We start from the raw sequence: 15,899 nt of genomic DNA, 5'->3' as shown, positions 1-15,899 counted from the left end.
TTACCTCCGCACGACGAGTGGGAGAGATCGAGGCCCTATCCTGCAAAGCACCGTACTTGACTTTCCATGCCTCGAGGGTGGTGCTTAGGACACACCCCTCCTTCATGCCCAAGGTGCCGTCGGACTTCCATCTTAACGAGCCCTTGGTGTTACCTGTTTTCTTCCCGTCTCCTTCGTCGCCGGCCAAGAGGACTTTGCACTCGCTGGATGTGGCTAGAGCGCTGAAGTTCTACGTGGACCGCACGAAGAGTTTCCGGAGGACATCACAGCTGTTCGTAAACTTTGGAATGTGAATCAAGGGAAGGCTCTCTCGAAGTGTTCTATTTCCAGATGGCTCTCCGGCTGCATCATGCACTGTCACCGGTTGGCTAACCGACCGCTGCCAGGCCGTCCGAGAGCCCATTCGACCAGAGCGATCGCTGCTACTACAGCGTTCTTATCTGGTGTGCCCCTGCTGGACATCTGCAGGGCTGCTACGTGGAGGTAGACGCACACCTTCACGAGATTCTACTGCGTCGATCGGGATTCCAGGGAGGAGTCCATGGTTGGCCAAGCAGTGCTGCGCAACCTGTTCGCCTAAGGTGAGCCTGGTGAGGAGGTAAGAATTGCTTAATGTTGAGTTTGATGTAATGCTTAATGTTGAGCCTTTGCCACCTCCCGTGGTTGTGCATGTGTGTACTGCTATGTATTCTTTATTCATGAGCATGTGAATCCATGCCAGACCCCATGCTGGAGAAGGAACAAGTTACTTACCTGTAACTGTTGTTCTCCAGCATGGGTCTGGCATGGATTCACATGCGAACCCTCCCGCCTACCCCTCTGCGGCTCTTCACTTGGTCATACTGCCACTTCACGTGCTACCAAATCTGAAGATGGCTGCCAGAGGCGGGGCTTAGGGAGAGGGCAGTCATTGGCTGTGGTTAGTATGACGCAGAGATCAGTGATTGGTTACTACTACGAAAGACAGATCAGAAACAAAACTGATACTGGTTTTTTCTTTACCGAGGATTCCCAGCCTGACGACGGGGAATATTCATGAGCATGTGAATCCATGCCAGACCCATGCTGGCGAACAACAGTTACAGGTAAGTAACTTGTTCCTTGCTGAGGCGTCGTTCAAGGCAATTGGTCTAAAGTTGTTCGGGTCATCTAACCTGCCTTTCTTATAAATTGGTATAATGATCGCCGAACACCAAGAAGGAGGAATGACACCTAACAAATGAATTGAGTCATATTTGATCTTTAAGATCTTCACCCAAGTTGCCGGATCAGCTTTAATGAGACACAGAGGGATGCTGTCAGGACCAGGCGCACTAGAGCATAGTTACAGGTAAGCTACTTAAACCTTTTTCTTTGAGTTTAAACCACCTAGAATTTTTTTTTTAACCGAATCCCTCTGAGACTGTAAACTATGAAGAAGTTATTAATCCAATTTGTGACACAGTTCCCCCTCTAGTTCCACAGGAGTGTGGTGCGGGAGAGTCAAGGGACTCCGGGGAACAGCTTCATCTTCCCAGTGGGGCAGCTCACGAATTGTGGGGAAAAGAGATTGTGGATGGTAGAAAACCAGCCCAAAGTACATACAAGATAAGTTAAAACCCTACCTCACATCCTGAGATCAAGCACTGCCCTCCTTCTAGTGATTCCAACCTCTAACTCTGTGAGGATCCACCTTCTTAACCTTAGCCCCAACTCTGTGGAACTCACTCCCCCTCACATTCAACACACCCAAGACTACATGACCTTCCGCAAAACTCTAAAAAGCTGTCTCTTTCCATAAAACAGACTATGACCATCTATGGCGACTCAGACCTGCAACCCGACGACAAATCTTTAATGAAATCCCGAGCAATGACTCCTCTGAATGTACCTTTTTTGTCACTACTAACTTCACTCTGAACGCAGCAATCACAAACGCGCAGTTGAGATCCAGAATACCGATCTCTTTAGATGATAACTCCACACAGACACTCACATCTCCTATCACTATCCTCACTCTACTCTACACCAACACACAATCAGAGCGCAGCTACAGCACTCGGTCAGTTCGGCCTAGCTGCTTATATACGAAGAATACTGCATCAACACTTCAACATTCTGATAAAACGTAGCTATACCCACGAAAATCAGCTTAGCTGCATACATGCGTTCTACACAGGCCTAACGCAGCCAAAACCCAGTCCTGGTGACCTCCCTCCACACTGCACACATTCAACTGATATCAAATACCACCACACCTAATGCTAGGATGCAGCTACCATCGGGCAATCTCATCAGCTGTGCACATAATCGGTGCACCCTATGACCCCCTACTCTCTTCACTGACCTGGACTACATTCCCCGAGGGCGTTCAACCTTCCAGCGCTTTGAGGTCATACCAAAAATATATAGAGTGCTATATAAATGCCAAATAACATGACATACCTCCACAAAGGAGAAACAAATCGTATTAAGAACTGCGAAAGACATTGGTGAAACAGCTAGGAGAAGGAAGTTATTCTCCTACCCCCACAAGAACTTTATGAAACTGCTTTACTTTCTTTTGGGTTACAGAGAACCCAGTACGTTTGTAGAACTTTTGTTTTGAACAACGTAAGAGGCGTTTGGCCGCTTCATATCGAGGAGAAGAGTAATTCTCCTCGATTAAGAACACTAGCTGGACTTCATAGTGTTTAGTTGTAGTGACAGGGCAAGGCATAAAATAAGCAGTGTCGCATAGCAGTTTTCTATTCAATGCTGTGGGTTTGCCAATTAAATTGACACTTGTGTAGCAAACCTAGCTATTTAAGTTACCCTGTTACAACAAAAGCAACCTAAATTCAACTCTGGATCACACCAACCTCTTCTCTTTTCACTGCAAGTTCAAATGGGCTAATGAATGGCGTGCAATAGTAATCATCTCCTTCACTCTAAAGTGACAAACTCATGCGTCAAAGTGCAAGGTAAAAAAAATTCTCCTTGAAACAATTGAAAACCAGAAGCGATCTTGATCCTTTTATTAATCTAACTGTATCCTCTTTGGTAAATATATATTCTCTTTGGCAAAAACCAGTATGTGTAACTTTATTACAGTCATGCAATTCCATTCCTAACAATGTAAGTTGTTGCATAATGCAGAACAACAGTATTGCTTCTGTAAAACACTGCATGATCTCCATGGTTTACAGTAAAGTTTAGGTTGGTGTATCTAAATCTCATTGTGTGATCTAGATTTTTTTTTTGTTGTGGAAGATGCATCACATTGATGAGTGAACACTTTTGAAAATGTACATGATCACACCGCCAACTGCTTTGTGGCAAATCTAGTTTTGTGACCTGCTGGTTGCATTTATTTATTTGTGTTCATCCATGCAGCTAACCTTTTACATTTTACAGACATTCAGACACCGCTTGCAAAATCCACTCACCCATGTGCATAGTCCAGTAGATTTGATGAAGGGCGAGTACCATTTGCAAGGGATGTTTTGAAACTTAAATGTAACATACCATTTTTTTAAAAAAATGTTTATTTTTTAACAAGGCAGCATAATAACAGTGCCGACATTTATCAATAATTAAGATGCATTATTGTAAAAGCCCAACTTCTCACTTTTCCCCACCCTCCACAAGTTTATCAGGTCTCTCGGAGGTTCCCTCCTTCATTGTAACATACATTTTTTTGCAGGCCATGTCAAATAGGTTTAACTGTGCATAACTTGCTTCTGTATGGCAGCAGTGTGTCAAACATAAGTAGGTTTGTGGTGACATGCACAACTTTACAGAAAGCACATTTACATTTTTTTGTCACCCGTTGCTATGGGTCGAGTGCATTTCTTTTAGGTCGAGTAGATAAACTAAATTAACCTGCAGGTCTAGTGGTATGTTTAAGAATTTGCAAGGCCCGATTAGTCTGTAATATCTTACTTCAGCGGTACACAAAAATGCTGTATTGATGCTCATTTTAGGTTTAGGATCCAAATAAGGTGTGACATTACAAATATTAGTACAATATTGCTAATCAAATGGGTGTGTCTGCTAATCAACATTTTAATTAGCAAACGCTGCTAATCCATTTTAGAAATCTAATTTATGCCTTGCAGGGAAAGAACAGGAGCCTTTGTGACTGGGACGGTGCTTTTTTGTTTAGTCTCCCACAGACTTCCTGAGGAGCACCCGAGTTGCTTTAATTTAGGTTTGGAAATCCACATCAGAGTTTGGGATAGATGGGTATGGTTTTCATTTAATACGAGTCTATAGCAATCACTATTGCACCACTTGGTCAGACTCTTCATTCCTCGTTGCCGCAATATATATAGCATTTTCACAAAGATGACCGGGATCAATTCCTAGGCCAAAATGGAATTGCAGTGATAACGACATTCTTTTATTTTGGGAATTTGACAGGGTGGCCAAAAAAACAGTCTAAAAAACTGTAAGAAACAAAACAAACTGAACAGGGCTATTCACGATTCAGTATAGGTTTCCGTTTAGCAGGGGTTTTGACACCATCCCCGTTCTCTTCAGAGTATCTTCCTGTGTTCTTCTACTTGGTATTAAAGTGGTTTTGGTAGCCTGCTTCTATTTCTTGCGGTGGCCTCCTTATTTTGCTCTTCAACTTTGTGACCGAGGCAGCTGAGCCTGCCTTTCCTAGTTTCCCCAGGAAGGCTTGAGGGTACTTACTCATTCCCTTGTCACAACCTCTCTAGAGGTATCTCGTCTGACTCCTCCTCTAAATTATGGCACATGCACATTCCTCTCCCCATGATGGTCATCACCACTTCAGGTCGGGGGTCACGCCCATAGCCCCATGCCCTGGCCCAACTTTCCCCTCTTTTTCTTTCCTGATATTGGGTCCTTGCTAGCTTCCTGCTCCTCTTTCTGACTCGTCCCTCCCACCTACTTATGTCAGGAGGAGTTTGGTAATACTAGAAAGAGGTTGTTTGGGACATCATATGTGCCCCCTCTCGTCACAGACCTTCTTTTCTCCACACCAAACTCCTACCTTGCGCTCAAACTCCTACTGCCAGCTCCTACTCCAAGCACCCACACTGCCGAACTGATAAATGGCATTTCTAACTTGTCTGTATACAAGTGTTTCTAAACTGGGACTTCAAAGTTCTATAACCCTGTTGGCTCTCCCCGTGGTTTGGTCTTATTGTGAGGATCTGTATGTCGGAATGTCAATCAGTTAGGGGCTCTGCTGGGCCGACCCCAAATTTCCAAAACAAGCACAGTTGAGTGGTGTAGCCCAAGAGGAGCCGCACGGAGCAGAAGCCACCTGACGACCAGCACTGGAGTCCTGCAGCAGTCTGAGGGAGAAGGGGTCAAGCTTCGCCCGAAGCAGAGTACAGAGAAGAGGCATGGGCTGAATCTCCCGAGGAGCACTGCCATAAAACTAGAGGTATGTGGTTGCTCTGGGGAGCCAAGAGAGGGAAGAGTAAATCCAATTACCCCCAAGGTGAGGGAAAGACAACCCCAAGGCAGGATGGAAGAACCGAAACCCTAAGGTGGGGGGCGGGGGGAAAGCGAGGGCCCCCAAGGTGGTGTGAAAGAGGTGAAACCCCAAAGTGGGGCGAGAGGCTACCCAAAAGGGGGTGAAAGAGGAGGAATTCTGAGGGGGGTGAAAGAGACCCGATCCCCAACGAATGGAGAGAGAAGTGTGACAACTCCTGCAGAGTCCTCATAAAAAAACCTACCAAATGTCTCCCAGTTGGCCAGCAGAAGGCAGCCGCTACCTGATCCCAACCCTAGCGGTGGTATTAGCCAGGAGCATCACCTGGGGAGGAGCAGGTTCCCAAGGGAGCCAGAGGACTCGGTTGGGAGGGACACAGTATTTTTCCTCCTCCAGAAGTGGAAGAGTCAGTAATGCCTGTATATATAATAGCTTGCTGTCAGAGGGAGCTATTCTTTCGCAACGCTATTTGCCTGGATGATGGTGAAATCTGTTCTCACCAATTCTTTATTGGTAGTAAGAATCTTCTTCCCAAAGTTGAGCATAAATGTAGCGAGGAAAGCTCCCATGTTCAGCAGGGGAATATTAAAGTTGAATCTTTAAATGTTAACTTATTGGAGTCTGATAGTTCTACTTACCCTAGAGAACCAACCCATTCAGTAGAATCTTGTGAAACCCCTTTAAAAATGAGTCGCATAATGCTGAAAGTACTGGGACGAAGGAGTGATGCAGAGACCCTAGATTGCATTTGCAGGTTAATAGGGCTAATGACCCACACCTAAGGTAAGCTGGGAGGCAAAAAAGTCCCCCTTGAGGTGCATGCCATAGAGGGGAGTAGCAGTGGAAGGTGGAGTGGTTGCAGAGACGCCACAGTACAGAAGTTGCAGCTGAAGTAAAGTAACATTACGTAACTGCTGTAGCTTGCAGTACAGATGCCGGTTCGTAGAGGGTCTTTTCCTTCAGAGACCTGAGGTGCAGAGATTGTGCAGCTGGAAGTGTTATTTTTACAAGCTTCCCTTCTGAAGATCGTGGTTGCAGAGGTAGCGCGGCGGGAAGCCTTCCCCCCAGCAAAGCATTTTCTGGTGGCAGGCAGGCACCAGAGAGCTTTTGAAGCAGAGAAAAGCTCCTGTTTTGCTCAGCACGGTCCACGGACAACCAAGCAGGGCTGTTTTCCACATTGCCTGTAGCAGAAGAAGCCACGAACCCAAAGGCAGTGAGGCGAGCGGATGTGCACAGCAAATCCAGTAAATTCACTTGTGTGTTGTGACCCCGGAGTGCTGTGTAACTGCCCGCTGGCCCGAAGTTTTGAATACCAAACTAATAGAAAAGAAGTAAAGTGGCAGAAACAGAAGTGTGAAGCACGTCGAACTGATGTTAAGCAAAAAGATAATTCTTTTGCATACCAAGCAAATGTTAAGTGGAGTGCAGACCAGCAGACTTTCATTGTGAGCTTAACGGTCAAAACAATTGCCAACACTAAAAGGGGGCAATGTTAGAAACAAGTGTAAACAACAATTGCCAAAGCCGAGAGGGGACAATTAAGAAACATGCTGTTTCTAAACCTATTGTCAGAAGAAGAGAGAGGCAATAGAGGGAACTGATCTAAATAAGCATTGCCTAAACCAAAGAGGAGCAGAAGTGAGAAAAGGCCATTGTCAGCACTTGGGTAATGCAAGGGGGGGGCAAGAGTGTCAGGAAGGCTACCGTTCAGACAAAAGATTTACAGGAGGAGAGGAGCATAACCTGCATCGCATGTGGCAGTCATTAGTGTTGAACAAACAGAACCAGTGTGTCATGTTTTCCCCAAAGTAGTAGTCCAAATTGTATTTGATCAAAATATAAGACTGTTTGAGTTGTATAAAGATACAACCAAACCACAGGAGTACTTTTACAAGTAGTAGTAGTAGTTTTGCTAGTCCTGTCGGGAGTACACAAGGACAAGGGACCTTGTAGTATAGGCCTGGCAAGTGAGTGGACCAGGCAAAAATGTATTTAGTACTGTGGTGTGGTTAAGTGGCAAATCCACAAAAGCACATTGTGAACCAATTGTGGAAACATCCTGACAAACATTGCTGATGCAAGTATGTTGTGAACTATTACAGAAATATCCTGATGGACGCGCCTTTTTTTTGTTCTTGATGAACCGTGGAAACGTCCTTATACTTTGAAGAAAAGTTGTGTAGAGCTCTCTGCTCCAAACCGAGAGACCAAAGAATTGTTGAACATTTTGAACTGTTGGTTAAATTCAGTTGAGAGATCTATTAGGACGTTTGCTCCAAGGCCGTGTTGCCTTATTCTTTTGAATTGCCGATTGAAACCCCGATTGAATCTGGGGGAGGGAGATTGAGCCAGGTTACAAGGAGAAACAGTTACTTGATCTTGAATATAACTGCTGATTTTGTTGTGTCTGAATTGCCATATGTTACCTTATTAAGTTGTATGTATAAGTGTGAGGGACAGAATCCTTTTGTTAGTGTTTACTTTAGTTTATTTTAGGCAGGGAAATCTTACTTCGGGTAGGGATTAGTATGGCATTTATCAAAACCTTTTCAAGGTTAATAAAATGGCATGTTTGGCAAACCTCAACAAAGTTGTCCGCCACATATTTCTGACCCCTCAAAGAAGTGAAACCCCAAGATAGGAGTAAGAGCAGCAAGATGCCAACGCAGGTGAAAAGTGGAATCCCTAGGCAGGGTGAGAGAAACCAGATTCCAAAGCATGTGAGAGGAACCAACACTCAAGGTGGGGTAAAACCAAGGTCTACCTCGAGGGTGGAAACGCCAGAACTTTCCCCGATAAAGGATTACAGGAACACCCTTAGAAGGGGAACGTGCATGCACCAGACATTCCTAAGGGAGAAAAGAGGACAAGAGCCCTTTATCAGACTTGATAGAATTGTGCAGATGAGAGAGCGATTGAAGACATTCAACTCACTTGCTTTGACTGTTCACCAGGGGCGAGGAGCCCTATTGAGAAAGATAAACCAGGGTCTGAGTCAGAAACCAGCCACAATTTACGTGAGGTCCAAGGACCCAATTCTACCTTTGTTGGATTTATGGGTTTCTTTTTGTAGTAGTAGGGACAGAACTCCTGTTAGTATAGGATTCTGAACAGAGGAAATTCTTGTTTTGTAACAGCCTGACGCGCATCCTTGTATAGTTTCTTTTTAGAGTAGTGGCAGCATAGGTTTGTGATTGATAACTAAGTCATCTATGATGCCTCCATTCTGGTCTCCTGATCCTGACCTACCCCAACTTTGTGTTAGAATGGGGCTTTAGGCAGCTATTCTGCTTCAGTTGCTCACTTTGAATATTCAATCATGTAGTGTACTGTCACAGAAGGCCTTAAAAACCTCAATGGATGGTTCAAGGGTTTTTATTTGCATATGTCTTGGCTAGTGGCAGGGTGATGGTGTTGGCTGTGGGGTGATTCGTCTAAAGGGCTCTTTTAACTGGTCCTTCAGTCTTCCCGGGCTACCCGCCACTGAGCCCAGTCTTCTCTGACACCCACAGTCAGATAGATAACTAGATATCAGTAACCCCTATCATCTACAATAACCTCTCTACCGTGAGATGGCCTAAAGGCTGAGGACTTCTCTACCCGACTCCCCCAGGACTTCCTATGGGATCTCTACTGTAATCCTACTCAAGTGATGGTTTTCACAAAGGAATGGTGCTGGTTTTCCCTCAGCCACTCTCCCTGGCAACCGCTCTGGTTCACACCTCTCCCTGAGCTTCCTCCTACCTTCTGCTCTCACCTCTTACTACCTCCGGCCTACGGTTGTGTTCTCTTTCCTACCTCCACTCCTTTTCACCCTCTCCCTCTTTACCTCATCCCACCCTGACTCTCTCCTCCCTCCTCTTGCCTATTCTGTCCCTCGGTTCTTTTCATGCTTCTCTCCCACCTACTCCTAGCACCTACTCTCTCCTACCCCTCTTACTTTCAGTCGTTCCCATCCCCCACTCTGTAGCTTTCACTCAACCACTCACTCCCCAGTCTCTCATCCCTGCCACTCACACTTCCTTACTCTCATTACACCTCTACTGTAGGCTTGGTCTCCTTCCACTACATTTCACTCGACCATGCACACTCCCACTCAGTTATACTCTTTTCACTAGTTACCATTCTCTCTCACACAATTCTTTGCATGTACTCCTATCCAGATGCTCCCCAGATTGTTCAATGCTCTGCTCCACCTGTGGTGCTCCTGGTCTCTCAGTCCACCTGCATGCTTCCTGTCCTCACATGAACATGGCACTCACACTACAGTTTTCACAGGCTGTTTATACCTTTGTCTTCCTGCCCTCCACTGCCCAATTGGCTATGTGCTCCACATGATCCTGGGGTCCAGTCTGCATCTGTCTTTTTCCCTAGGTGTAAGAAGTTCCATTAGCAAGGCATAAAAATCCATTTTAGCCCTATTCCCCTTTGCTCTGTGGCCTATTGAACAGTCTCTATGAGGTCCCTGCTGGAAATTGGGTTGTGTCTCGTCAGTCTCTACAGGGGCTGGGTTATTGGAGGCTGCTGGGACAGTTAGTTTTCTCCTGCGGCCCGCTGAGGTAGTCTGATCTGCAAATGCCTTCTGGTCCAGCTAGTTCTGAAAGGAAACTCTCAGACTTGGCAGCAGTTAGAGATTCACCCTTGAAGTCTCCCACCTCCTCTGCCTCCTCACCTGTGGACGCTTCGTCGGATGAGCTCTCGGAAGAAATGTCTCTTCTTTCTCGCCAGGAGTTGTTAGACTTTTCTTTGCAGGTTTTAGGATAAGCTCTTCTGGAAGCCACACTGCCTAAAAGCAATAAGCCGGCAATAGGGGCTTCCAGTGAGTCCACCCCACTTCAGGGAAAAGCCTTGCTGAAAAACCCTGATGTAGACCTTCTGTTGATGGTATCTTGAATCCCAGGTAAATATGATCTTCTCTCTGTGTTGGTTACTTTTCCGATTGTAAAGACTAAAATTCCCAAGATGCACCGGAACCTGCGTGGCTGACAAGGAACTTGGATTGAACCGAGAGGGATCAGAGTCGTCCTAACCAACAGGAAGGGAATCCAGAAGGTAAATGGAGTAGGAGGATGAGGAAGTAAGTATCGAAATAAATTGGCGGCACGGAACCACGGAACCATGAGCCCATGGAAAGCATTAAAGGATAACGCGGAAGAGGTGGCTCAGGAGCAGAACAAAAAGGAGGAGACAAAGAGGGAGGAACAGAGTAAGAACGGAGGAATGAGTGAAAGCGTGTAGCATACGGAACACTCGAGCAGCGTGTAAACCCGAAGGGAAGCGCAGGGTTGCAACGCGCCGAGTGAAGCTTCCGACGCGTATTTAAACACGTCATCAAAACAAAGACAGAACACTAGTATGCTGCACTGGCTTCACTGAAGCGTAGATGGCTCATCCCTTCCTCCATTGCTCCCATAGCTTCCAGTGGGGACGATTCATGACAGAAACAAAAAGAACTCTGGCCAGAATGGATGGTGCATGACTTTGTGTGATGGAAAGTGGTACCACTTGCCTCATTCATGGTGTGTTCAGGGCAGGGGAGTAGGACTGGCTCTGGCATTCGCCCCGCTAGGGCGCCTACCCCAGGTTGGGAGAGGTCCCTGTTCTCTGATGGGATCATTCCCCTGACCCTTTCACATCACATTAATTGTCCAGCTTAAATCATAAACACCATGCATGCACACAAAGCAGGAAGGCTTAGGGAGAAGGGATATAAATTGCATATGATAGGGAAAGACTAGAACAAATTTAATTGCTGCCCAGCCTGTTAACAAGCAGTATTTGCCTTGTTAATTTCCATGGCTGCCTGCTGCTGACTGCTGTCTCAAGCAAGGGTTTGTTTGCCATGGGAAGGTTTTCCTCTGGGAGGGGTTTTCCAGTTTCTTGGTGGCAGAAGAGGTAGTACTTTGGTAGGATTGTTGTTCTCTGGGTTGAGATTTAGGGTTGTTGAAAACGTGTTCCATGTTTCAGGATAATGTATCCAAGTGTGGAGGGTAGTGAATGATTACAGTTTCTGGTCTGCAGATGGGTATTGGGGTCATATAAAATTGTTGATTGTTTTCCCTCCAACTACTACACCAAATGTACAGTTTGCAATCAGTGTGGGGACTCGATGTTCCTCCTTCACTAGTGCTACGCCAATGACGCATCATCCATGTTTCTTAATTGAGGGTGCATTGTTGTGTGTTACGGTAAGTAGTAGGGCATATGATTTCAAGGCATGGCATGTAGTGTGATTACCTTGCATAGGGTGTTGGTGCACAGGGAATGGATTTTGTGTGAATAACTGGGCTATTGATAGTAATGTTAAATCACTGTCTATGATGTGGGAAACACCAGTTAATTGATGGAGATTGGTAGTCCTGTAATACAGCAGGTTACAGTTGGCAAATTTTGTGACTACATGAATATGATAGCAATATCTGGCAAGTTCTTATACAAAAGCCAAAACTATTGGCTTTGTCAATACATGTTCTCGGTGTGAGTGACATACTTACAGTTCAAGGTACCAATATTGCACAAATTCGCATTGCAGCACTTGGAGTAGCTTGTCACGTGGAAGTTTCCGGCTGTGACACTGTATAGTGTGGCACCAGCCCTGCACCTTTTAAAACATGACCTCACAAATGATGGTGTCTTCAATGACCCTGTTTAGGAGAAAAGAATGACAGTGGTGAGTTGCTTGTAAGTCAGTGGTTTCCAACCTTCGTTTATACTAAACCTCACCTTAAGTAAAAAATGCTGCTGGTGAGCCCCCTCAAATGCCCGAGCTGCTTGTGTTTTCTACTAAACAGTGTGTTTCATACCATCTGAAACAGCTTCTCTCCCTGACCAATGACATGCTCTGTGCGTTTGGGTGGGCACACCCACATTTTGAAGACCACTGTTCTAAGTGATTGTATATGCACTGTGACATGATACAGAAAAAATAGTTTTTGAAACAGTTCAAGAGTTTTTTTTTATTTGTGGGGCCTAGGGCCATCCCTCTCATCTGTCCACGAGCCTCCCCCAGGCAACAGTATGGTTTGGTTAGTTCTGCTAACTGTTAACTCTTACTGTCTACGATCTTCTCTTCTCCTACAGATGGTTTCTCTGCTGGCAGTGTGAAGACGTCATGAAGCAAGACACAGACAACAGAAAAATTCAAACAAAATACCGTTATTAACTGAAATGTCAAAATGGTGTAAGGCCTAACTTGCCATATGCTAAGGTGAGATTTCCTATAGAAACTAAGAATTGTCTGAGTCAGTAAGTTCAAGTTTAGTCTGTGTCCAAAACCTATACTTGCCCTCACAACTAAAGCTAAACAATGTGTAGGGATGTCAACAACAAATTAGTTTTCCAAAATAAAGTCGTTCTGAGGTTCTTCCAGCTCTTGGCTTACTGTTCAGCTCCTCTTCCACTAGTTCAAAGCAATTCCACAAAGTCTTGAAGTTCCCTTCCCCAAGAGGACAGCACAGTTCCAAAAGGGCCTCGAGGTTCCCTTCTCCAAAGCAATAACAAAGTTCACAAGGTCTTGGGTTTCTCTTCCCTAATACATCAGCTTGTCCACTTCGCCAACTCACACTTAGTTTCAGTCTCTTATTACTCAAAACCACTTCCAGTTTAACTTTATACTCCTGTTTCCTTAATGTTTATGCAGATTGCTCTCTTCTGCCTTCACTTCAGCAATCTTCTTCATACGTGAAGATTTGTTGTCTGTATTTTTCCTTGGCTTTCACAGACAAGGAATCCTCAATCTAGGTGCAGTTGTTGGACCACACGGTCCACCCATTGCAGGTCACGCAACCGATAACTCTAGGCTTTCTTGACCACACACGTTTTTCTGTCGCTGCACCTGTGTTCTGGTTCACCTTCACTTTGGATTCTCCTTGCCCGTCTCTTGGCTTTGCCACACAATGTTCTTTCATACAATTCACTCCGTGGTGCTCACTTTCCTTCACCACATTACTTTCATTCTTCAGTAATGTTCAAGACTTGCTTTTCACTTTATTCGATTGTTGTCTTTCAGCATTTATTATGTGTTCTTTACCCATGCTTGCATTCCATTCATAGGCTTATCAAAGTTTTCCTTCAGTTTGATATTCAAAAATGCTTAATTCACGTTATTTCTCTTGTATTCTGTAGCGGTCCGAGTGTTCCCTCTGATTCATTCACTGGTCCTTGACGGCTCCTCTGGGCGTCTAGTTGGTGAGACGGAGGGCAGCCACAAAGGCAGACTGCACGGTGATTCGGCAGGCCGTACAGGTGGTGGTCAGGAACACAGCTCCCCAAGCACCTGGACCCAGGCACAGTGAGTGTACTGAGCAGAGAACGTGGAGACTAGTGACAACAAGGGCTCGGAAGGGGAGGTTGCCACTGGATGCCCTGAACCCAGTCCCTTCTCCCTCTGGACATACGTCTTGCCTTGAACTGGGAGCTGCTAGAGCCTGGAGCACTTGGGGAAGGGTGAGGACGAGTGAAAAACTGTTAAGGTGCTGTGACGAATCCTATGTTGTCGACCCTTTTCATGAGGCCAGGGAGGTGAGGCTGCTACTCAATAGTGCCCTTGGAGGTGGTATTCAGCAGGAGGATCTCATGAGGAGGGATTCCCCCTCTGGAATACAGGGAGGACACCATGGGCAGATATGGTATTCCCAACCCTTACCCACCTCTTTCCTTACCTTCCTCTAACCCTGCAACTGTTCCTATGTACTTGTGTCCCACCACTAATAACTCTAGTACTGGGATGAGCAAGAGTAGGTTTGACTCCGTTGGACTTTTATTGCAACATACTGAGACAGAGGAGGCTTGGAGCCATGAAGAAGCCTCCAAGCAACTTTAATGAACAGTCTAGTTCCTCAGTGGGAGACCGCTTAAACATTGAAGAGGGACTAACATTTGTCAGTCCCTCCCCAGAGGCACCGTGAGCGAAGTCACAATACTACAGACTGAGAAGTTGAAAACAAAGTTGCTGACACAGACACAAACTCCCATCATTCCCATCTGCCCTGCCGACGATGGACAGACTGAGACAAGCAGGAGAAAGTGGTCCAGGCATGGGAGCATTCTGTGTGACACCGACAAACCAAGGTGTGCAGCCTGGCTTCGGAGAAGTACAGCGGGGCCATTGGAGGCAGCATGCGAATAGAAGGAAGTGGAGGGAAGCCGTTTGGGTTTTGGAGAAGCCTGAGATGGACGGCAAGGACCGGGAGCCCAACAACAAGATACAAGGGCGGCCGGGGCCCATGAAGGGGTCTGGGACCCAAGCGAGAGAAAGCAAGCCGATGGGGTCTCGGACCTGAGAGAGTATTGTAAAGGGGGATGGGACCTGAACAAGAGAAGGAAAAGCCTAAGTGAAGGGGCCTGAAACCAAATACAAGAAGACTCTGTGACAGGGTTGAGGACCCACAAGTGGGGACACAGTATACCTGGCGGGGAAAAATTTATTTATTTTGTCATTTATATAGTGCACCTAGCCCAAAGGCATCTAGGCGCTTTAACTTAGAGATTGGTTACATTTCAGGGATCTTGAATAAAAGTTACGGTCATATGCAGTCCAGCACAGTGGTAGCAAATTACAGGTTGCATAATTATCATACATTATTTACAAATTATCTGTAAATCGTGACTCATTGCCACGTTACAAGTGTTGATGCTTTAAGCGTTGTACTGCTGTTCGGGGTACAATAAGCAAAGATAGACATACAGTTAGGGAGTGAATTTATTAGCATTCTAGGTGATTGTCTTGTGAGTTCCCTGGTTTTAGCAGACAGTTTGGCTGTGTAAGAGAATTAGTTGCAGACCCCCTCTGTGAAAAGGTGCATTTTTAGCTGTTTGCGGAAGATCCAGAAGGAGTTTTCTGCTCAGCCTTCCTCGTAAAGCATTCCATTGTTTAGCTGCTATTATGGGGAAGCTGTTGCCCCCAGTTTGAATCTAGGTTTGGTCAGTAGGTTCATGTTGGCAGACTGTGTGGGCCTGATGGACTGGGATCTGATCATTTTGTCGTCAATGTATGAAGGCGCTGTTTTGGACAGGCATTTGTGTGTCAATGTGAGTTTTGAACTCAATCCGTTCTTGAACCGGAAGCCAGTGTGCTTTTTGTCTGGTGGTCGATATATGGGTCCATGTAGTTAAGGATCTTGGCTATGATCGGCCTTAGTGGGGCTCCAGGTGGGGCTTTCCTGCTCAACGCCCTGTGCACGCTCTCCACTGTAAACCCCTGGGACAACTCGCCAGGCCCTACTTAAGTAACATTCTCCACATAGTTTGTCGCGTCCATCTCACCCTCCCCCTACGACATGCCCAGTATCCAAATATTGTTCCTCCTGTTAGTGTCCATCAGTATCTCTTCTGTCACACACACCCATTCAGACACTGCACGCACATCTTGTCTCAGGAGGAAGACATCCACCTTCATCTCGACAATCATGCCCTCCAGTAAAGTCCTGAGTTCTGCTATCGCTGTCAAGATGGTGTTTTCTCCAGAGAT

The 15,899-nt window shown here is 45.8% G+C and overlaps 1 protein-coding gene across 6 annotated transcripts in view; it reads right to left on the bottom strand.

Annotated features, from left to right (window-relative positions):
* Positions 1-15,899, bottom strand: part of LOC138567144 (mucin-2-like) — a 497,812-nt gene that overhangs the window by 157,504 nt on the left and 324,409 nt on the right. For all 6 annotated transcript variants that reach the window (XM_069645075.1, XM_069645077.1, XM_069645071.1 and 3 more), the window contains one exon: positions 11,926-12,075. In XM_069645075.1, coding sequence (XP_069501176.1) covers positions 11,926-12,075 — 150 coding nt within the window. The remainder of the gene's footprint in view (positions 1-11,925; positions 12,076-15,899) is intronic.

Source organism: Ambystoma mexicanum, chromosome 2p, assembly GCF_040938575.1.
Source record: "Ambystoma mexicanum isolate Mex_15411 chromosome 2p, UKY_AmexF1_1, whole genome shotgun sequence".
NCBI lineage: Eukaryota > Metazoa > Chordata > Amphibia > Caudata > Ambystomatidae > Ambystoma > Ambystoma mexicanum.
Note: the sequence above shows the minus strand (reverse complement) of the source record. Positions and strands in the feature narration are given on the sequence as shown.